Source organism: Pelodiscus sinensis, chromosome 10 (genome assembly GCF_049634645.1).
Source record: "Pelodiscus sinensis isolate JC-2024 chromosome 10, ASM4963464v1, whole genome shotgun sequence".
NCBI classification, from domain to species: Eukaryota; Metazoa; Chordata; order Testudines; family Trionychidae; genus Pelodiscus; species Pelodiscus sinensis.
This window is the reverse complement of record NC_134720.1, coordinates 49,028,375-49,051,899: the sequence shown is the minus strand read 5'-3', so window position 1 is coordinate 49,051,899 and position 23,525 is coordinate 49,028,375. Positions and strand designations below refer to the sequence as shown.

Below are 23,525 nucleotides of genomic sequence, written 5' to 3'. Positions count from 1 at the left end.
AAGTACCCAAGTACTGCAAGAAACTCCTTGAGAGGAAAGAAACTTGTAAAGCACACAAAGACACGAAGTCTTGTAAAATCATTTTATGGAGGACGCTCTTGAATGAGTCAGTCTAAGGCGAGTCCAGATGTTAACGTGACCAATGACACGTTGCTCCCTCTTTTTCCATATCAACTCGAAAGGAGAAAGGAGAGTGATTATGGTGAAGGTTTCCACTACACAGGTTGAACCTCTCTAGTCCAGCATACTCTGGTCCAGCAACATCCATGGTCTGGCATGTTTTTAATTAGCCAGATGTCCACGTATCTCTAGGGATGTTAACTATCGAGTATTTGTGTAAATGTGTAACTGCTTGAAATTTTAGCTGCTACAGATGGGGGGGCCAGGTGGGACCCAATATGCAGGGGAGCCTGCTTGAAAGCCACTTCCTGCATATATCGGCTTTCCTCTCCCTCCTCCCCCATCAGAGGCTACAGTGTAAGGGGTGGGGAGGCAGTGTCAAGGGAGCCAGTGCTCATGGGGAGATGGCTTTTAATTTTAAGCTCTCCTCCCGCCCCCCGAGCATTCGCTCCCGCTTGACCTCTCCCTCCTCTCCCCCTTCCCCCCCCCCACCTCTGTAGGAGGTGGTGGGGAGGAGGTTCCACGGAAGCCGGCACGTGCAAAGGGCCTACTTAAAAGCTAGCTCCCTGCTCCTGCCTGCTCAGGCTTATCGGTTAATTGTGTAGTTGACTACACAATTGCCCTCTCTAGTTAGATAATGATTAATTGAATAGTCATGTAACTGCACAAATTATCATCGGTTACATGACTGTTTGATAGTCCCTGGGGAGTAGGTCTGGCAGCCAGTGCAGTCCGGCCCCACACCTGGCAGCAGCACAGGATGGCATGCGGAGCTGGTCCATGAGGGGTGCTGGTTTAAAAACTGGCTCCCCGTGCAGACCAATCCACACCTGTCACCTTGCACTGCTGTCTCTGATACAGGGACAGCGGGAGAGGGGGCTATGTGACTCGTATAAGCCGATACACGTGGGGAGCTGGCTTGAAAGCCTGCTTCCCATGTGTACTGGCTCCTGCCTGCTCCCCACACCTTACGCGTTGCTGCCTCTCTTATCAGAGGCAGCAGTGCGGAGGTTGGGGAGCAGGTGGATCTACAGGTCCAGTGCTTGTGGGGAGCTGGCTTAAAAGCTGGCTCCCCACGGCACCAGCTCCTGCCTCACCCCCCTTGCTGCCTCTGATACAGAGGAGGCAAGGGGGACAATGCATGTAATAGATTAGATGAACTGATAAGCCTAGGCCACCAGTCTGGCTCTCAGTGATCTCTGCTGAAACAAAAAACAGGACTATGTAGCACTTTAAAGACTAACAAGATGGTTTATTAGGTGATGAGCTTTTGTGGGCCAGACCCACTTCCTCAGATCAAATAATCTCTGCTGTTATTTAGCTCTAATTTACTCCTAAATGTCTTCCAAGAGCCCAGTAAACAGTGGGAGTGTCGGTAATGCTGTTAGGCAATATTGACCTTCCGTAGTTTGTCAAACTTTCTGGTTTGGCACCGGTCAGGTCTCCAGAGTGCTGGACTGGAGAGGTTCAGTATGTATGCTAGCTTCTGAATTGTTGAAAGGGGATGGCTAGAGAATGGAAAACTCAGCACTGATGCTGTTCTAAATAGTCTTATTTATATTACAGTAGTATGTCGAGGTCTCAGTTACGGAACAACTCCCATGGTGCTGGGTACAAACATGTAATAGTTGCTGCCTCAGAGCTCTTAATAGTTTATCTAGGGACAAGAAACAACAAGTTGGTAGAACACACAGTGGGAAGGGGTGAGAAGACGAGGGTGACAGTAATAGCTAATATATACGACATTGTGCTCTACGTGCAGTTAGGAGGGAATATTTCGAATGCAATAACGCCTTCTGTTTTCTTATCTTGTGCTGCCTCTCCTGGGTGTGAATGAAAGAGAGTGCTTCATTTGAGGGAACGATATTGCTCATAAAAGTCTAGACACTGGGGAATTACAGTAAGTTGTAAATAGGGGGAGAGTGTGAAAAGATTTTGACTCTATATCAGCATATACATACCAGCTATTTCTGTGGGAATGTTTTGGGTGTTTTTCCCCACAATGAAGAAAAATAAACCAGAAATCTAAACTACAGCAGTCAAAGCACTGGGGAGTAGCGAGCATAAGTACTGTTTGCTTTTCATTTGATGATAGGAATTTTACTGCAGCTGCCCCTCTCGGGGGAGGGACAAATATCTTTTTGGTAGATGGGGAAGAGGCCAAGGCCGTGCTTAGAGCTGGGGCAATGTTTCCCATGAAATTATGAGCAAATGAGAGAAGAGCACTTTGACGGCCCGAGGCTCTAGTGCAATAGGAAATAGCTATCCCGCTGGGTTTGGGGTTGAACAAATATGGAATAAATATTCATGGCAATTAGGGATGTGAAAAGTTAACTGGTGGGGGCTGGAGCAGTTCTGGGCATCTGGAGCTGCCGCTGTCCTCAGTGGACCGGGTTAGGGGGAGAGGCACAGGCAGGGGTTGCTCCAGCCAGGCTGACGCAGCCCCTATCTGCGGCGGTGGGCCACTCCAGCCAGGCCGGGGTGGGAAGGCACTCCAGCCAAGCTGGGCTGGAGCACCCTACCCCAATCAGTGTTTTCTACCAGAGATAACCGGTTAAACGTGAAGTAATCCCAATTACATGGAATTTTACATCCCTAATGGCAAATCATGATTACACGATTCGCAGTTGTTCACTGGCTGAAAGCCAGAAAGGAACAATTTTTAATGTGAGGGAAAAAATGCTTTTTGAAAATGAGAGCTACAAAAAAATTCATACGTGACCTGCAGTTGTAAATTACTGTCAAGGAGACACTTGACTCTCCAGTTTGCAGAATGTATTCACATTCCCTCCATAAATGTTGTGTGGGTCTCTTTAATTTTTTTTTTATTACTTTGTTCCTGTGGTTTCATCCCTCATGTCTGACATTTTTTCTGATGGTTAGAGCGTGAGACGTGGAGTCATGACTGTCTTACTCTGGCACTGCTGAGTCTTTCCTGCATCTGGTTTGTGGCTGGCCTTATTTGGTGTACAGTGTCGGTTCAGCTAACTCTGTCCTGTCTCCCTAGGTTCTCCTTCCTCTCGCAAATGTGGCCATGATAGACTACACTTTGGAGTTCCTAACTGCAACTGGAGTAGAAGAAACCTTTGTCTTCTGCTGCTGGAAGTCGGTGGAGATAAAGGAGCATTTACTGTAAGGAACACCTCATCTTCTTTTGAGGCTTACTGTAAAGGAATGTTTCCAAGATCTTATATCACAGTGACTCCTGTGGCTAATGAAAGCTGGATGATACTCCCAGTATTGTCCCAAGAGGACAATTTGAACAATGTATCCTTAGAAATTTCTGCTGGTGCTGAGAGCTTATGTACGGCATGTCCTTATTCACCAGCTTTTGCTAATAGCTGAGAAAGCACCAAGGTAAATAAGGTGTGAAGAGAGAAAATTCTTTCCTTTAGTGAGCAGGATGTGGGTAGCACTGTTGTCTCTCTGTGGACTGCATAGGTGATGGTCTTCACTGTCTTGGTTGTATTTAAAGACAGATCTTTCCTGGCTAGATATTTATGAACATTGTGTACCTGATGTTCCTTAAGCTACTGGCTCTCTGAGGAGTGAATGCCCTTGCTCTGTAACACTCTGAAGTGCACTTGTCAGGCTGGGGCTAGCTCTCTGCTACACAGTGATCTTAGCTTTCATAATCTGTAGGCTTGTGCGCCCAAGTGGAATATAAAGCATCATCTCTCCGCTGTTGCCCACAGGTTAAATTTTGGGTTTGCATAAATGCTTGGTACCTTTCACGAATCCGCACACTACGTCTTGCCCACAAGGAAGTCAGTGTCCTTTAAGCTACAGTCTCAGAGCATTACTCTCTTTTGTCTCTGCTACAATAATCAGGGCTTGACAAACAATACAATCTACTCCCCCGTGGCGAGTAGATTTCAGCCGCGCGCCCTGTTCATTCGTGGCGCGTGCATGCGCATTGCGGCTCTTGTGCATGCGCGGTACGGGGCTGGGGAGCAGTTTTCGCCGCCGTTCATCAAGCCCTGACAATAATACCTGTACTTTAAGGGTGGGAAACCCTTTTTGGCTCAGGGGCCGCTGACCCACCGAAAAATCAGTTGGGGGCCGCACACAAGTGAGAAGCAAAGTAGAAGCCCCTGACTGAGAGGGTGAAAGACACTCCCCACGTTCCCTTTGGGGACCAGAGCCTAAAGGGGCCAAGGCTAGTAGATTCTGTGTGCTCCAGCCCTGCGGATGAGTGGCTGGGGGGCTGGAGCACCAGCGCGGGCTTGCCAGTGCTGAGCTTCGGGCCGGATCCAAGCAAGGTTCCCCACCCCTGCTGTATTTATATGTGACAGTGGGCCAGAGAGCGTAACATAGTTGGTTCGTAAATGTGTGGACCGAAATCCCCCTACGCTGGAGCACCATGTTCTAGCCTAAGCTAGAAGATAACCCTTTCATTCTTTATCTGTTTTCTTCCCCTCTAGTAAGTCCAAATGGTGCCGCCGTACCTCTCCCAATAAGGTGCGCATTATGACCTCAGACCTGTACCGTTCGCTTGGCGATGTGCTAAGGGACGTCGATGCCAAGTCCCTTGTCCGTTCTGACTTCCTCCTCGTCTCTGGAGATGTGGTGTCCAATATCAACGTTTCTGCAGCTCTGGAGGAGCACAGGTGGGTGCCTGGGGCAAAGGTGGACCAGCCTGGCTTTCTCAAGCTCACTGCTGTTTCTTTTTCAGAGACATTGTTTAAAGCTCTTCCTTTCCTGTTTAGGAAGCGCCGTAAGCTGGAGAAGAACGTGTCTGTGATGACGATGATTTTCAAGGCGTCCTCACCAGGTCACCATGCTAGGTGTCAGGAGGATGACATCATCCTTGCTATGGACAGCACCACGAACCGTGTCTTGCACTACCAAAGAACTCAGGGGCTGAAGCGCTTTCGTTTTCCCATGGTACGTGCAGAGATGTGGCCAGTGAAAAGCTGCTAATGTGGTCAAGCGGCCCAAAAGAAAAGTCTAGGGAGAGGGGTGTGTTCTTTACAACTCCCATTGAAAAAGAGATGGCGGGAAGTAGCTTTTGAAGCTTACACCTTCCAATGTGGCCGCTGGCCTCTTCTGTGGGCACGTCATCACTACAGTCTAAATTGGTGGGCAACAATCGATCCAGTGGGAGTTGATTTATTGTGTCTAGTGCAGCCACGATAAATCTACTGCTGAGCGCGCCTCTGTCACCTCCCATAAGGAGAAGAGTAAGCAGCGCTGATGGGAGAGAATAAGCTGTCAACTTATTGTAGTGAAGACATTGCAGTAAGTAGATCTAAGTACGTCTACTTCAGCTACATTATTCATAGAGCTGAAGTTGCGTAACTTAGGTTGACAGCCTGTGGGAGTGTAGACAAGGACTGCAAAGCATGTGGAATGGTACCACCATGGAGGCGTATGCCCTGAAGTTACCTCGAGTTTTTGAGAATGGGGGATTGATTCCCACCATCCCTAACAGGACTCAAACTTTTTCCTCAAAATTCAGTTTTAATTAATTAATTAGTTAATGTAACATCTGCGCTTAGGACTCTGTGTGTGTAACAAGGGATAAACAGATGATTCAGACTGTTGTCTGGTGGCCAGTGAGGTGACTATCAGTGCACCTTCTCTAATGGCTTGGGGGTCGTCAATTATTTTCCCATTACCCCTTGTTGAATGTGTCACAATCCTCCCAAAAGTAATAAAAATGGGTCATTCCCAGACTAATTCCCTCATCTGGGTCATGTGTTCTCTTTTTAAATCACTGCAAGTGAGGAGTAGGCCATGATCTTGAAGCTCAAATCCTCATGTTTTAAAACTGTAAATGCATTTTCATTTATTACACTTCGCATTCCATTTGTAAATCCCAGTCAGTAGAGAGCTTTCTGCCACTTGGAAAGGCGTGACCCTGTTTCTAACCTAATCTAGCTTTTGGAGAGATTTTTCCATGTGGGAATACCTCTGGGTTGAAATCTTTCCTGGTTGGCACATGTTGTTGTGTGTGACCATTTTACACACGTTAAGTATTGTTGCTCTGTGTGGTGTGTCCGGCTGGTGTACTTAGCCTGGATATTGTAACTCGTGGGATGTCTTCCAGGTTTCCAACCAACTGAAGTGCGTTCTTAGTATTTTGTCCTTAGCTGGTGCAGGATTGTTCTGGATTGACTCCTACATAAGAAGCACTCAAGCTGTACTGTGTTCTCTCCTCTTTCCAGAGCTTGTTCCAGAGCAATATAGAGACGGTTGAGGTGCGCCACGACTTGCTGGACTGCCATATCAGCATCTGCGCCCCGCAGGTGAGTTGCCGTCGTTCTGGAGGTGTTCTGAGTTGCTGGTTTAGTGATGCTCACATGGCAGAAGCTCATTGCATTGCTGTGGAGTAGAGTCCATTCCAGAGCCCTGGTTAGGGTTGTAATAGTGTTGTTGATTAGTCAGTTAACTGATAAGCAAAAGCTTACCAGTTAATGCTATTGACTACATGCATTTAAATGCAGAGCTGCAGGAGGGGACCTACCCCCGCTGTGGCTCTGCATTTAAAATGGAGTGGGAGGCAGGCAGGCAGCCCAGCACAGTCCCAGGATCCGGGACCTACTCCTGCTACAGCTCTGCATTTTAAATGTGCTAAGAGCCAAGTGGGCAGGCAGCAGGGGTAGCTCCTGGGCCTGGCATGAGCCGGGACTCAGCGCTTTAATTTCCCGTATCGACTTATCGTGTAGTTGATAAAAATTCTATCAACTACACAGTTAGCAAATTACCCGCTTACCATCCCTAGCCCCTGTCCCGTTCCATGTGACTTTGCATGGAGCATGTCATGGACACAGGAAGCACGATGTTTTCTCGGGCTGCCCCTGCCCTTTCAGCAACTGGTCTCTTGCTGAAGAAACAGGTCAGACAGGAAGGGCCTGTGTGTGTGTCCATGTCTGAGATGAATGGAGGAACTAGTCCGAGATTAAGCCCAATGAAAAGTGAGGGATCTTGCAGAGCTTGTTACAGGCTGCAACAGCAGAGGTGCCACCTCTGATGCCTGGAGGCAGGGGACCAAGTGAAGTGTCAGTTCTTGCTGGCTGTCCCTTGTTGGGAGTAATGTCCAGGGCATTCCTTGCCATGCACTAGACTTGGGAATTGTTCTGCTGCTGCTCTTCAGTCTTTCACAGTCAGCAAAATTACAAAGCTACACCGGTCTGCCAGCTGGAATGAATATCCCACCCTTCACTGTGCAAGAACATAAGAACGGCCGTATTGGGTCAGACCAAAGGTCCATCTAGCCCAGTATCCTGTCTGCTCACAGCGGCCAATACCAGATGCCCCAGAGGGAGGGATCACAACAGGTAATCCTCATGTGATCCCCCCCGTCACCAACCTCCAGAGAAACAGAGACTAGGGACACCATTCCTACCCATCCTGGCTAATAGCCATTGATCCTGGCTAATAGCCATTGATGGACCTAACCTCCACGAATCTATCTAGCTCCTTTTTGAACCCTGTTGAAGTTCTAGCCTTCGCTGCATCCTCTGGCAAGGAGTTCCACAGATTGACTGTGGGAGGAGATGGGAAGTCCCAACACCTCCCGTGCAAGAGATCAAGCCTTTCTCATGCCAACAGGAGAAGGATGAGAGCACTGTCTTCCTGTGTTGTACTTTGATAAGCTCCCTAAGAGCAGCTGGTCTGTGTTAACAAGTGAACAGTCCTGCCAGTGTCCTCTGTGTTTTGGCCTCACATTGTCACGTTGTCTCCAGGTGGCCGAGCTGTTCACAGATAACTTTGATTATCAGACTCGGGATGACTTTGTACGTGGCCTGCTGGTGAATGAAGAGGTAAGGAGGGGTGTTGTGCGAGAGCCACTTATGTTTGATCCGAGAGGCCTTTGGCTTTTCACTTTGTCTCTTTAGTGGGTGACTGGCACCTTCTTCGTGTGCTGCTGGGGGTGAGATGTTTCTGTGTCAGTGCAGCCGGTTGTGCTTGCTGGGCAGTAACTGGGCACATACTCTAAATTGTGATAGGCATTGTTGGTTCTTGGGGAGCTGGGAACAATTTCTGTTAAATTAGGAACTAGCTCTCCTGAGATTCACAGCAGCACCTTCTCTCCGCTCTTGGGTTAGTTTATATGCAGAAGAATAGGAAATATGAAGGCTGAAGACTTGTTAAATTAGAAACTGACACGGCCTTTGCTGCTCCAGGATCATGGTGCCATGTTTAACATCAGGGTGGGGAACCTCTGGCACGTCGGCCGCCCGCAGTTCATCAGGGTTAGCCACTCGCAGGCCCCCAGATGGTTTGTTTATCTGAGCTTCGACAGTCACTGAGCCCTGCAGCTCCCAGTGGCTGTGGTTTGCTAATCCCGGTCAATGGTAAGGATGGGAATGGGTAACAGAATTAACCAGTATCCAGGAGCAGCCGCTCCAGCACACTCAGTCTCCCACGCAGCAACCCCCGCCTACTAGCCCCACCACCGCAGGCAGGGGCTGCCCTGGCTGGGCAGGGGCAGTCCCTGGTTGTGGTGGGTGGGCCGCTTCAGCCTGGACCGGAGTGTCCCTCCCACCCTGCCTGCCTCCCCTTTTCTCAGTTAACTAGATAAACCCTACGTTTAACTGGTTAGCCAATTGCACGGGATTGTACATCCCTAGTCAATGGGAGCTGCGGCAAGCAGCGTGAACTGGGGCACCACTTCTCGCATCTCCTATTGGCAAGGACCAGCAAACCTCAGCCACTGGGAGCAGTTGAGCCTGTGGACAGGCAGGTAGGTAAACTGGTGACGCGCCAGCAGCTAATCCTGACAAACCACATGTGATCCTGGGCTGGAGGTTCGCCGCCTGTGTTTTACATTCTGCTCTTCAGATCAAGGACTGTCTCTGGAGTTTGACAGCTCACATCACAGTGGGGTTGTGAGCCTGTTTGGGCCCTCGAGTACTACCATAGTACCAATCTAGCAACCAGACTTCGTTTGGTTGAATTAAAGCCAATGCAGGGGTCTGAAAGTCTTGGCTAGAGGCGGCATGTCAACAGATGTATGCTAGTGACCTGCACAGAGCTCTGCCAGTGTCCATCGCTCTGACCTGACGCATGCCCTTGTATTCCAGTCCTGGATACTCATGTTGGTTCTGGAGTGGGAACCAAATGAGTAGGCTTATGCAAATGAGATGCCTTTCCTAAAGCCGCTGAGGTGACGGTGGCTCTGGCCTGTAATGCATTTGGAAGGCTGGAGGCTGGGAATGTTTGGGGTGTGATTCAGGTCATTGGGGTGTGAGTGTCATGAAGACAAGGCCCTTAGTGCCTCAGAAGGCTGTTTAGTGAATATGGTAGAAGAGGCATCTGTATGGACGCGAGGGGTGGGTCGTTATGGGGAAGTGTGTGGGTGACGTGACATGGGGTAAGCCATGCTCAGGTTCAGGCAGCCTTCCTCTGCAAAGAGTCCCTTGACATGCTTGTCTGTTGCCCAGGTCCTGGGGAACCAGATCCATATGCACGTGACAACAGAGGAGTATGGTGCCCGCGTGTCTAATCTGCTGATGTACGAGGCCGTGTGCTCTGACATCATCCGGCGCTGGGTTTATCCGCTGACCCCAGAGATGAACTTCACCGATGATGCAACACAGAGCTATACCCATTCCAAACACAACATCTACCGCGGGGCAGAGGTGAGCCTGGGCCACGGCAGCGTGCTGGACGAGAATGTCCTCATTGGGCAGGGGACGGTCATTGGCAGCAACTGCTCCATTACCAACAGCGTCATCGGTCAGAACTGCAAAATAGGTAAGTGCCGTCCACGGGAAAGGTGGGGAGCGGATACTGGCCGGTGGTTGGAATTAGAGTGAGTTCAGCTCTAATCCAAGATGCCTTTTGTGGGAGGGGAGGAGCGGGAGGCAGAGGGTGAAATGGGGGAAACCAGAGTGGAGGAGGGAGTGACAAGTAGTTAGCTTGTGTCTATTGTACAGTCTTGAGTGCTGAATTTTGAAATGGGTCCAGGCCTTTGGGCAGGAGGCTAATGCTGCAGCAGGGAGTGTATTGAGGAGTGCAAGCCGAGTGAGAGGGAGGGCAGTTGGCACCCAGGAAAAAGAAAGAGCGGTCCATGGGTATGTACGTTAAGACAATCATTTACTGGGCTTGTCTCAGACCAGTATAGAGGTGAAAATCTTTGTATCCACTGCTCATCCCCATGAATCTCAGAGTGCTCCTGCTTCATAGTCTTGAATAAAGCTCCATTGTTTATCATTTTTCCCCATTTTGCCACATTACTGTAAGTGGGAGGCCTGCAGTTACTGCAGCATTTGCTGAATGTCCACAGAAAACTTAACTCAGTTTTTCTTCCCTGGCTTAGTCGAAGTGGCTGCTGAAATCAGAGGCTGGCTTTGCCACCGCAGCTAACCTCCTCTGAGCCACAGGTGTATTCTCTCGTCCTGGGGCGAATGAGTTGGATATTCTCTGGGGCATTCAGTGTTGTGACACTGCCAGTGAAGCATGGGGTGAGAGCTGCGCTCTGCCCTGCTCAGCGGCTTTGTGGTGCCATTCAACAGGGGATGATGTTATCCTGGATGGAGCATTCCTCTGGAACGGAGTCCATGTAGCAGACCGTGTGAAGATCCAGCAGTCGATTGTCTGCGATGAGGCTGAAGTGAAGGAGGGGGCCATATTAAATCCTCACTGTGTTCTGACTTCTCAGGTGAGCTGCTTCTGAGTCCATGCAGTTCTCCGCATGTCCTTGGAGAGCTACTAGACCAGTGGTCCCCAACGTTGCGTGGCTGCCGGGCGCCCGGGGGCGGGGCCACACACATGCTGGGCACCCGGGGGCGGGGCCACGCACGAGCCGCGCACCCGGGGGCAGGGCCACCCACGAGCCGTGCGCCCGGGGGCAGCACTGTGCATGTGCTGCGCGCCCGGGGCAGGGGCCGGCAACGCACCCCGGGCCGGCACCGCGCATGGGCCGCGCGCCCAGGGCCGCCCACGAGCCACGCGCCCCAGGCCGGCACCGCACATGTGCCCTGGGGCCGGGGCTGGGGCCACCCACGCGCCCCGGGCCGGCCCTGCGCATGTGCCGCGCACCCAGGGGAGGGGCCGCCCGTGCGTCCCGCGCCTGGAGCCGGCACCATGCATGTGCCGCGCGCCGGGGGCGGGGCCAGCCCAAATGTTTCAGCAGGCGCCCAGAAATCCCCCGGCGGGTGCCATGGCGCCCGCGGGCACCGCGTTGGGGACCACGGCACTAGACTGTGGCTCATTGAATATACTCAGCTGAAAGGACCTGACCAGCCGCTAAAATGAGGGGCGCTCCACGCCCTTTATTCTGGATAGGGCATAGGCTGCTGCCCCTGCCTTGTCCCTTCTGCAGGGCAGGAGATTTGTTTATTTAGCAGGCTACATGCCTGGACATCGCTAATAGTGTTTGAGGCAGAGCTTGGCTCCTGAGGGGGAAATGGGAGGTGGCAGCAGAGGGAGCTGTGCTTCTGTTCTGTGCCAAGATGTGTAAGTCCTTTGTTTGTAGGTGGTGGTGGGTCCTGACATCGTGCTCCTGGAAGGCACCGTGATCTCACTGCACTCACCAGATGAGGAAGAGGAGGATGACGATGAGTTCAGTGACGATTCTGGAGTGAACAAGGAGGAGAGCAAAGTGAAGCTGAAAGGTAAATGAGCTTTCCTTGAGCTCTGTCCTTTGTGAGTCTTCGCCCTCTGGGACAATCCTGTGTTCCCAGTTTGGTGAAATGCAAAGCTGGTAGCTAAAGTCTTACATTAAGCTTGGCATCTGTGCCCTTTTAGTAGGGAAAGTGGGATATCCCAGTGTAACAGCCTGATAGTAAAGTCAAATAACCAGTGACTACCAGCCCTCTCCAGCACCCAATCTCCAGTTTTGACGTTGTCTTGGGGTGAGAGCGCTGTACAGATCACAGGCTACAGTTTGAACTGTCATCCAATTCAGGACAGATGCCAAGACCTCTGACCCTCAGTTCTCTCCCACGGCACCTCAGGGAGTACCTGGATCTTAATCCTCCCCCACCATGGGATATTTGTTCTGTCAGTCCCCACTTGGGTAGGATTCAGAGTGCGAGTCAGTGTGTCAAGACAGTCAGGCCATTCTGCTGCAGGACAAGGTCATAGAATCGTAGGACTGGAAGGCGCCTCAAAGTCATCAAGTTCAGTCCCCTGCCCCACAGCAGGACTAAGCACCGTGTAGATCATTCCCGACAGGTGTCTGTCTAACCTGCTCTTAAAAATCTCAATCTCTCTCTCTCTCTCGCCCTGTATATGTGTGTGTACACACACACAATGTAATCTACTTGCCCGTGGAGAGTAGATTACACCCCGGAAGAGCCGACGCAGAGCGATCTGCGCATGTGCAAAACCGCGCAGCTGGCGAGCCCTGTATGTGTGTGTATACACTTTCTCTCTCTCTCTCTCTCTTTATATCTATATCTATATATAAATAAAACTTTTTAAAAGGTCAATTTTTCTAAAAGTGCTGCAAAAGACTAAAAATGAAGTTTTCAGCTAACAATTTAGGAGACAGATTGGATGGCTAACAGTTAGCAACTACCTTGAGTCGTACTTAGCCATCCAATCTGTCTCCTAAATTGCTAGCTGAAAACTTTATTTTTGGTGCACTTTTAGAAAAATTGTCTTTTTAAAATGTTTATATATTTGTCTTTTTGGTCTTAAATGTAGTGTGTTTCCACTAGTAAAAACTGCAAGGTTCTTGCCCGCTCGGGGGCAGTGGGAAAGAGCTGCCCATCCCGGCTCAGGGGGGAGCTCTGCTTCCACCCTGGTACTCTGGGGCCCAGCCCCTTCCATCTCCTCTCCCCGTGCTCTGACGGCTCAGTCCCCTCCTTTCCCTTTCTGTCCCCTCTCCCTGTGCTCTGTGGGCTCATTACTCTGTCAAAGAAAGCTATCAGGTTGGTTTGACATTTTGTTCTTAACAAATTCATGCTGACTGTTGTTTATCACCTTACTATTTTCGAGATGTTTGCAAATGGATTGCTTAATTATTTGCTCCATTATCTTTGCAGTTAGAGAAGTTAAACTGACTGGTCTGTAATTCCCTGGGTTTTCTTTATTTCCTTTTTATTAATGGGCACTATATTTGCCCGTTTCCAGTCTTCCGGAATCCCTCCCGTCTTCCATGACTTTTCAAAGATAATAGCTAATGCCTCGGATATCTCCTGAGTCAGCTCCTTGAGTGTTCCTGGGTGTGTTTCATCAGGCCCTGGGGATGAAATGCATCCTAGAAAGATGAAAGAACAGCTTGGTGATTTTCTACTGGTCTAGGTGAATGAAAACAGTGCCTCCTGTGCATGCATGGGAAAGTCAGCCCCTGCCCCCTCCATGGGTTAAGTGTTTGGGACACGGCTTGGTGCAGGTTATTCTGACCCCTTACTCTCTCATGAGAGGCCAATCAGTTCCAGGTTAGTTGGCTGTCCCAATACCCTTCCTTTCTTCTCAGTGCTGCCATCTTCTTCTTTCAGGTTATAACAAAGCCGAAGTGGGGTCAGAGGGTAGAGGTTACCTCTGGAAAGCAGCTGATGAGAGTGAAGCCGATGAGGAAGAGCAGAGACAGAGCCTTTGGGGTGAGGAAAAGTTTGCTATGGGCTGCTGGGAATGGAAATGCTTGTGCACTATCCCAGTGAGTTGCTGAGGGGGGAGGTTAATAATGGGAACAGGGATCACCTTGTTGTTCAGTTTGTGCAGCTCCTAGCACAGTGGGATCCTGGTCCATCACTAGGGCTCCTAAGTGCTGCAGCAATACAAATAATAATTGGTGTCTAAGGTCCGTGGTGGTGGCATGTTGATCCAGGCTGAGACAGTCTCCCCAAGCCCATTAATGAGACATCAAGAACTCAGATTAGACAGAACCCTGAAGAACAGGGAGTGGTGGGAACAACCTCAGGTTAGAAATCTGACACTGCAGTTGAATGGGGTAAGCCCATCCTCCCTGGAGCTCTTGTTCCAGGCAGTCCCCAGGCTGACAGACAGACGCCACTTCCTCAGTTCTGCTAAGGACATGTTTGAAAAATGTTCTTCCCAGCCATGAAGTCCAGATACATTTTATTGAAGAGGGGGAAAAAAAAAACCAGTGAGATTCTGGAGCACGTTCCACAACGAGGGGTGGAACCTGTGGCAAATTCCATGGCTGCCGAATCGCAAAGCCTGCGGCGTCTCAGTTATAATTGTGGAGTAGGGTGGCATGAAGTCTCCCGTTGAGCTGCGGGGAGAGGACGGTGTATATGGATGCACTGCATGGACCAAACACTCCTCTTATGCTCTTTGAATGATGTTCCCAGATCTTGCCTCTTGCCAGCCTGTTGTCTCCCAATAGCAAATTTCAAATCTGTGTCAGAATGGCAAAGGCAGCCTGTCACCTTCCAGGCACTGTATCTGGGAGTGAGTGGGGGGACCATGTGTGTGGATCAGTTTCCACCAGAACTGCTCAGCTCCAACGCTGCATCTGTTTCTCTGCAAGGCTCCACCTCAAGTAAGAGTCCCATGCTGCTGGCGTTGCTCGCCTTGGAACAGTTCGGCCGGGAGGGATGCATTTGCTTTAATCAATGACCTGAACTGCCTGCTCTAGGAATCTGATGAAACTCCTTTAATTTAGTGCAAGCCCCACTCAGTGGTTATGGATGTCTGGGTCTGTGTGTGGCAAATCCCATCCAAGGATAGCTTGTTCCAACCTGACTATTCCAGCTTCATCAGCCAGGGGAAGACTGCAGCTCCTCTGCTTTCGAGGGGGCCCCTTTAAAGGTTACATCATCCTGTCTCTATCAGGCCCCACACTGAATCCAGAACAAGAGAGTGAGTCGGAGAGTGACCTGAGTCAGGACTCAGAGCAGCCAGACAGTCGGGCTGCTTCTCCTCAGCTGGATGACGTCAAAGGTGAGTGGCAGGGGCCGAGAGGGAATGTTGGGCAGGCCAAGGAAGGGCATTTCTCATCTTCCTGTTATAATTCTTTGACATTCTCTTCATTGCTGTTGTCTGGTTAGTACATGCATAGGGGCCCAGGTGGGAAGCTTGAGGACTCTACCTCTTTCTGACCAAAGGCTGTTTGAGGCTGTCTGAGATGCCGTTCCCTTTCCATAGCAGCTTGCTGTGGTCATTCTTCTCCTGCTGCATGCCCAGGAAGCCCAAAATGTGTCAGGGCCTGTCTACACGGGGAAGTTTTACTGGTGGTGAAGCCAATATAGTTACACTGGGTTAATACCCCATGTGGCACTCTTAGGCCTTATCTATGCTTACCTGAAAAGTAGAATTAAGATGTGCAACTCCAGCAACTGTTGATGTACCTTAATTCGAGTTTTTGTGCAGTCTCCATAGCAGGAGGTCAATGGGAGCAAACACTCCCACTGGCTTTCCTTACTTCTTTCTAGGAACAGGAGCACTGGCACTGAAGAGGGGTGGGGTACCTTCTGACTTCGATTTAGCAGATCTTTATTAGACCTGCTAAATCAAACTCCAGAAGATGGATCACAGCAACGTTGATCTTCCCCATATGAAGACATGGCCTTAGTTTGGAATGAGTGGCCTTTTCAGTTTAACCTGCAGACTTGGAAAAAGTTTATTATAGTATGAGTGACTACTTTAAGGGTATCCACTTGGAGAGTTACACCAGCCTGGCCATATGAGTTCATATTCCTTCTAGCTTGTGCCAGTATAACTTTCCCATATAAATCAGGCCTTAGGCCATGGAATAACCTCTCAAGGGAGTTGTGGAAGCCCTGTTGCTTGCATCAGTTCTGCCTGCAGCTCTGAAGAACACATGGTGCAGTAGGGGACAGTCCTGCACTGGTGCCTAGTGATGAAATTGAAGGGATCTGACAGGTCTTTACTTTTACACGTACTCTACTGTTATTTACAGGTGGAATAAATGTACGTGTGTTGGGTTATGGAGGGCAAATGAGGAGCTTTTTAGTAGGCTGGTCCCTGCTCTTGTCACGGGGCTAGTTTCTCTGTAGTGAGAGGTGCTGTTTGCTGGATTTCTCCCTTTCCTGTCTAATGGCCTATCCTTGCATTGATGACAGTTTTCCAGAATGAGGTTCTGGGCACCTTGCAGAGAGGGGAAGAGGAGAACATTTCCTGTGATAATCTGGTCTTGGAGATCAACTCTCTCAAGTAAGTGCTCCCCTGGAACTGCAGTGCCTGACTTGGAAGTGTCTTTTGCCTCATAGGCATGACGCTCAGAGGTTTGAGGGGAAACGGAAACAATATGATTAGCCCATGTGGTGATCAGTATCCAGTAAGTTTCTTCAGCAGTAGGGTGTAAGAGAGACTGATAACTGAACAGGGTGCCATGAGGTGCTGCAGAGAGTGCTCTAACTCATCATCTCCCTGACTAGCATCAGCTGCTGTTCCATGAGCCCTAGGGCTAGGGACTGAATATACCCACTGGGTGCCTATGAAGGGAATGGGAGATTGCCAGTCTTTTTAGAGCAGGCCACACTTTTGCTAATCCAGGGAGTTGCTACTTTGCAACATTCAGACAGCAGAAAGTCCAGAGCCAAGAATCTGTGTGTGGCATTTCCACCCTATTTTACTCCTGGGGGAATTCTGCAGGAAAAAGTTAAAAATTGTGGGCACAATATTTTAAAATTCTGTGTGTTTTGTCAAAATAATGCAATTATAATGCAATATAATCACTCTGGTTTTAATTCTTTTGGTAATTTATTTAAACTGCAATAGAGTGGATGGAGAATGGGAGTGGGAGGCATTGGAGGAAATCCCCAAACCTCCTTGCCTCACAGTAATGTGGCTAGGTTTGACTCTGTATTTCTAACTAGAAGATTTACCCGGCGTTGCTTGGGTCCTTAACTCAATTAATTTTTGTTTTTTGGAAAATGAAAATGTCCATTCTTGGTTGAAATCATTGCTCTGGGGTGGGGCTGGGGATGAGCGGTTCAGTGTGCAGGCTGCCCCAGGGAGAGAGGACTACCCCACACCTCTCTCACTGCAGTAGCTTGGGGCCAGGTGAGAAGTGCCTCTCCATGGTTACTGCAGCTCCAGCAGGCACAGTCGGGGGAAGGATGTTTGTCCCCTGGCTCAGGCAAATCCAGGTTCATCTGCCCCCTGCGCTTGCCACCTGGGGAGGGAGAGGGCTTTGGTGCTGGGGCAGTCCCAGATGAGGGGGGTTCCCCCAGCCAGCCCCTTTCACTTGCCTGGTGATTGTCTCTTTTCTGTATGCTTTTATGACAGGAAATCCCATTCCAGGCACATCAATTTTCCTGGAACAACCAAACCCTGACCTTGCTGTCAGTTATGATAAGAGGAAGCTGCCTACCAAATTTGGCGGTCCTAGCTCTTACCGTTTAGGAAGACTTCTTGGACAGACAGACTATCTCTCTCAAATATATAGTAGATTATTCGTCAACTAATATGTGCAGCCACATGTTCAGTGTTACGTCATCGGCAGCTGGTGACAAGTGAGGGCTGGGGAACCAAAATCACAATTTATATTGATTGGTTACTGACCACCTCTAGAAAGGTCAGTAGCGCAAACCGTTCATGAAGCACATTTTGATAGGAAATTATTTCAGTCCAAAAAGTTGGACCAGTATCGATCATTCAAGTACCATCAGTATTTGTAAGGCCATAATGTCCTTTACACCATTCTGGCAATGCAAAGGAACCTTTAAATTTACATCTGCTTTATACTCTTGGGGGAATTCCTAGAAACAATGGGAACAATTCACTAGGCAGGCAGGCTGCTCCATTCTGCTTTGCCTGAAGATTACAGAACCTACCCCACACCTAGCTCCTCAGTAACAACCCCAAAGCCCTGCCTCTCCATGTCAAGCATGTTGCAATAGCAAGCAAGCGGGACAGTGCATGTGATTTACATCTCTACTGGCTGCCCCAGGCACCCGAACCAATGTGCCAGGGTGGGGCATGTAACCGCTTTGCAGCTTCCCTTTGCTTCTCCATCAGAAGTCATTTTTCTGTAGGAAAGCAAAAAAAATGAATAAAAAAAATCTGTGGGTGACGTGCATTCTGTGCACGTGCAGTGACCAGAATTCCCTCAGGAGTACTATGTGCACAACAGCTCATGGGTTTTAGCCTTCTTGATCTTCTGGTCTGTTCATTAGCTCATTAGCATCTCCACTGCTTAGAGTAACCTCAGCTTGGATATGCTCTAGAATTCGCCTTCCAGCCTCTGCTGTCACTGAGAATAATTAGGCAGAACAAACCAGTTGGGCTTCATTAAAGTCCTCTCTCTGCAGGAGGCAGGCTGTGAACTGGAGTCCCAGACAAGCCAGCTGACTAAAGCACAAGTGGCAGTGGGCCTGGTTTGTCTCCTAGCTCTGTGGAGGCGTGATGAAAAGTAGGGATGTAAAATCCCATTTAATGAGTTACCCTGTTAAATGTGAAATTTAGCTGATTAAACGGGGTTGCGGGGGAGGCTATTCCAGTCCCCTGGGCTGGAGTGGCCTCCCACCCGCCACGGCCAGGCTGGAGTGGCTCCCCGTGCCGGAGGCAGGGGCTGCTCCAGCCTGGTTGCTTCCAGCTGCCCTGAGTTGCTGGAGCAGCCCTCTGCCTGTGATGGGCTGCAGGCTGGGGGCTGCTCCCAGGTAATGGTTAACTTTTACCAAGTAAGCATCACCCATTAAAGGTGATGTTTACCGGGTAAATGGATAACAGATTACTCATTCACATTCTTAATGAAAAGTGAACAGTACCTGCTTATCTCACTGGAAGGCTATGAAATTGGAGCCCAGGGTATAATTGGTGTCTTCTACCTGCCACTTCTCAAATAAGGTCTGTTTCTCGTTTCCCCCATCATATTCCTGCATCAGACCAGTAAAGGTGAGTGTGCTCTCCCCGTCCAGGCAGCATGCTACATTCTTAAAAAGACTTGGCCCAGGGCGGGATGTTAAAATGTAATACAACCCTTAGAAATGTGTGCCCTGCAACAGACAAGCAGACTTCAGCGATTTGCCATAGCTGCCAGATTGCACAGGCTTATGGTCCTAGAAGATGTGCGTACTGACATCCCTCCCCTTTCCCTTACAGGTATGCCTACAACATTGGCCTGAAGGAGGTGATGCAAGTGCTCAGTAAGGTGGTCTTGGAGTTCCCATTGCAGCAGCTGGACAAGGGGTTAGACTCCCAGCACTACTGTGTAATGCTGATTCCTGTGAGTACACCTCCCCACTCCTTTCAGTCTGCATACATTTTCCTTTATCTACCATGACATGGTGTTGTAAAGCACAGAGGCCTGATCCCTGCCCACAGCTGAATTAGACTAGTCTTAGGGACTATTACAGGAACAACAGATGGGTCTTCACCTTTGTGCTGAGCACCATACATGGACATGACATGAACCTTAGGCCTTGTCTACACTCACCAGGAGATTGATGCTGCAAGGATCGATCTCCTAGGCGTTGATTTAGCTGGTCTAGTAAAGACCAGCTAAATTGCGGATCACACTCCTATCGACTTGGGTACTCCACCAGGTCACTGGGGGGTAAGGGAAGTCAAGTCGAGAGGAGAGTTTCTCCCATTGACCCCCTGCAATGGAGACGCTGCAGTAAGTTGAACTAAGGTACGTTGACTCCAGATACACTGTTCACGTAGCTAGACTACCTTGGTCCAACATTGCTCCCAGTGTAGACCTGGCCTTAAAAGAGGCAAGAGAGCTGGGGATGGGATGGAGAATTATGCACTTGGCAGTCTCTTGGGTTTTGCACTGGATGTGCCCTTGTAGCAAATTGGCATTGGAGTGTGGGGTTTAGAAGTGGGATCTGAAGGCGCTGAGAGCCTGCCTGGCTTGCACAAGCAGGTGTACACAGGAGCATGGCAGGAAGTGAGGAAGGCACATGTGCGAGAAGGACTCAGTAACACACGGGGGGCTTCAGTAGGTACCAAGAGGCCAGATATAGGTAGGTTCAGAATGGTGTGATCCTGAAGGTGAAGACAAGGAGACAAAGAGCCTGGGAGGCTCATTTTGGTCAGGCTGGGGGCATGTGAGAGTCAAGAAAGCCAGAAGGCAGGAGACTTCAGCAGCAGCTGAAACTCAGGGACATGGAAAATGAAGACTTGATACCCGTTCTTTCTTGGGACTTCTCTGGTGGTGTATAGGAATGGGTGCAAGTTCTCCAGCCACTTGCTGGTGATAGCGTCATTGAGCCTAGGAGAGTAGCTTGTCATGACTGCAAGGAACTTGCTGGCCCATGGGCCTTCCTTGATTCTCCTAAAGCAGTAGAATGATCAACACTATTAACTCCACTTGAGAAAGTTCAGCGGAGTGTCTGGCTTGGGAGAGACTTTTACTTGTGGAGCCTTGTATGGATTAGGGATGTAATAGTGTAGTCGATTAACCGATTATCTGATAAGCAAAAGCTTATAGGTTAATGCTATAGACTGTACGCATTTTCCCCCTCTACCACTCTCCCCCCCTCCCCCAGGACAGGGGCTTCTGCCACCCTGTGCTGCTGCCTCTGATACAGAGGCAGCAGCACAGGATAACAGGCAGTAGGTTTGTGAGGGGAGCTGTTTTTTTTTTAACTGGCTTTCTTCGTGGACCAGCTCCCACCTGGCACCCCGCACGTAGTGGCAGGGGACTCCTTGGGAGTGGGGCTAGAGTTCACTGGTTGCCAGCCCTGCCCCTGGGGACTATAGAATAGTCGACTAACTGATAAGAATTCATGAAGTTACTCAACTATTCAGTTAATTGATATTTAACATCCCTAGTGCGGATACAGAAATACGGATCTGCATCCGCTGGGATCACTCTGTGATCCGACCCGCGATCCACTGACAGCCTTTTACAAGTAACTGCACCCACAGCCGAGCAATCTTACAAGGTGAAATGGGGATGAGCAGGGAAGAGGCAGTTTGAGGGCAGAGACTGGGAGTAAGCTGCAGCGTAGGGCGGGGTCTCGGAGAGGAGACAGTATGGAGGGGACAGCTGGGAGGGAAGGGATGTTGCCTTGTGTGCTGCTTCCCGGGGCTTGCAAGTGACCAGCAGCAGCAGCAGCGCATGTTGCATCACAATGGGGTAAAGGGGGCTGGAAGTGTGGCCAGCGCTGCCGGGCTGAGCCATGGTGGGGATGCTGTTGCTGCCTGAGAGGCCCAGGCTGCTGGAACGGCATGGCGAGCAGGTGCTGAACAACCCCAACTTCGACCTGCCACCCAGCCCCAATTGCTGGCCCCATGCTCTGTAGGCTGCCTGAGCTGGGTGCTGCTGGTAAATTGAGCCCTGCTGGTAAACAGAGTCTTGTTTCTCTATTTGCTCCACTGTCCACCAAAATGGTCCATGGAAAAAAAAGTGGATATCTGCAGATTTGCAGGACTCTAGCCATATCCTTATTTCTGTCTCCTGGGAGTAAGGGCTGGAAATATCCATTCCTCAGAGAATAGATGCAAAAGAGGCAGAGTCCTATTGGAGAATCCACTGTGAGCACTTCTTGCCTGCAGTACGTATCTAATATTGATAACTTTTCCATTGTCTACTGTAGAGATAAAGGCAGGACCTGGCTGCTTCTGAGTAACATACAGAGCACTGTTCCACCCCTGGAATGACCGTGGGGTATATGTGGCTGTGTAGAAATGGCTTCCATGTTACTTGGCCGGAGGGTGGACAGACTGGGACGTGGCCCTGTTAAAATGCTGACCCTCAGTGAAAGCTTGTCCCAGGACCTTTTATCTAAGTTGCAGGGAGGTGGACAGGTTCCTGAATTTTCTGCTGTAGCCTCTGATGCCAATTGGTCTGTGCTGGACTGAGTGGCTCTTTAGTGCTTGCAGTGATACATATATTAGAAGAAGCAAGTCTGGCTCCTTGCTGCAAGGTTTGATTTGGATTGTCCTACCTCAGGAGGGATATAGAGGGCAGCTCCTGTATTTTCTGTGGGGCTGTGAGATTGTATTTTCTGTGGGGAGAGACATTTCCCCCAAATGGATCCAGATATGTGCCTTAGTTCACTTTTGGAAGATGCCCTTTGTTGGAAATGTGCAGCAGTTGAACAATTCCGTTCGTACTAATTTAATTCACCTTACAAAGTTTAATTGAAAATGCCCCATTCAGTTTGCCGGTGTTCTTAGCCATAATGTTCCATAATGAAAGGGGTAACTGGGGTGCATACTAGAGTAGATGCTCAGCTCTCCTTGTATGTGGAAAGCAGTGCAACTGGAGAGTAGGATGCCTGAAACCTGCCGCTGTTTGGGATCCTAGTTTGAATAGATATAGCACCGTTCCTTGCAGAATCCTGCATTGAGCTGCTGGCCCAGCTATGAGAGACATGGATGGAATCGTCACTGCAGCATCCTGTCAGAGGAGCCGGTGAACTAGGATGGGGCTGAGCCCATGATATTTCCATTAGCTTTGCAATGAGGGGAAATTATAAGAAAACATGGTGATTGTTTATGGAACAGGGCCCTGTTCTAGGATCCAAGGCGAATGGCATTAGATACTGCACAAATATGTAACTGCAAGACTGCCTCAGAGAATTTATGATCCAAGTATAAGATGAGTCAAAGATAAGATGTGAATGGTAAATAGCTTATGTTTGATGCATGTATGTTTCATCCTAGCAAAACTGTCATGAAGATTTACCAGTGTAGGCACTATATCAATTCCCCACCCTTGTAGAATTCTGTAAGGTGGGTGTGTATGTATATTCATGAGTGCTCAGTGTATTAAATATTAATACACTGCTTGGATTTATCAAATGTAGATTGTGCTCTCTTACCCTCATAAGCAAGTTTGACATGGGGTATGTAGCCAGCTTCTCCTTTGGAGAAAGTGGCCAATAGATTTCTTGGAAAAAGGAGTAAACAGTGAGGTGGCAAAATTTGCAGATACTAAACTGCCCAAGATAGTTAAGACCAAAGCAGACTGTGAGGAGCTTCAAAAGGATCTCCCCAAACTAGGAGACTAAGCAACAAAACGGCAAATGAATTTTAATGTTGATAAATGCAAAGTAATGCACATTGGAAAAAATAATGCCAACCATACATAAAAAATGATGGGAACTAAATTAGCTATTACCACTCGAGAGAGATCTTGGAGCCATTGTGCATAGTTCTCTGAAAACATCCACTCAATGTGCAGCAGCAGTCAAACAAGCAAACAATGTTAGGAATCATTAAAAAAAGGGATAAAGAATAAGACCGAGAATATTTTATTGCATCTTTATAAATCCATGGTATGCTTGCAGCTTGAATACTGCATACAGATGTGGTCACCTCATCTCAAAAAAATGTATTGGAATTGGAAAAAGTTCAAAAAGGGCAACAAAAATGATTAGGGGTTTGGAACGGCTGCCATATGAAGAGAAATTAAAAAACTTGGGACGTCTCATCTTAGAAAAGAGGAGATTAAGGGGGGATATGATAGAGGTTTAAAAAATCATGACTGGTGTGCAGAAAGTGAATAAGGAAAAGTTATGTACTTGTTCCCATAACATAGGAGCTAGGAGTCACCAAATTAAATTAATAGGTAGCAGGTTTAAAACATAAAGAAGTATTTCTTCACGCAACACACA

At 49.0% G+C, this 23,525-nt stretch overlaps 1 protein-coding gene across 1 annotated transcript in view; it reads left to right on the top strand.

Annotated features, from left to right (window-relative positions):
• The window catches only part of EIF2B5 (eukaryotic translation initiation factor 2B subunit epsilon), a 33,045-nt gene that overhangs the window by 2,269 nt on the left and 7,251 nt on the right, over positions 1-23,525 (top strand). Inside the window, exons 2-13 of the mRNA XM_006138450.4 lie at positions 3,128-3,252; positions 4,545-4,730; positions 4,830-5,007; positions 6,291-6,371; positions 7,812-7,889; positions 9,513-9,825; positions 10,587-10,732; positions 11,549-11,687; positions 13,521-13,622; positions 14,821-14,928; positions 16,071-16,161; positions 19,054-19,177. Of these exons, the coding sequence (XP_006138512.2) occupies positions 3,128-3,252; positions 4,545-4,730; positions 4,830-5,007; positions 6,291-6,371; positions 7,812-7,889; positions 9,513-9,825; positions 10,587-10,732; positions 11,549-11,687; positions 13,521-13,622; positions 14,821-14,928; positions 16,071-16,161; positions 19,054-19,177 (1,671 nt within the window). The remainder of the gene's footprint in view (positions 1-3,127; positions 3,253-4,544; positions 4,731-4,829; positions 5,008-6,290; positions 6,372-7,811; positions 7,890-9,512; positions 9,826-10,586; positions 10,733-11,548; positions 11,688-13,520; positions 13,623-14,820; positions 14,929-16,070; positions 16,162-19,053; positions 19,178-23,525) is intronic.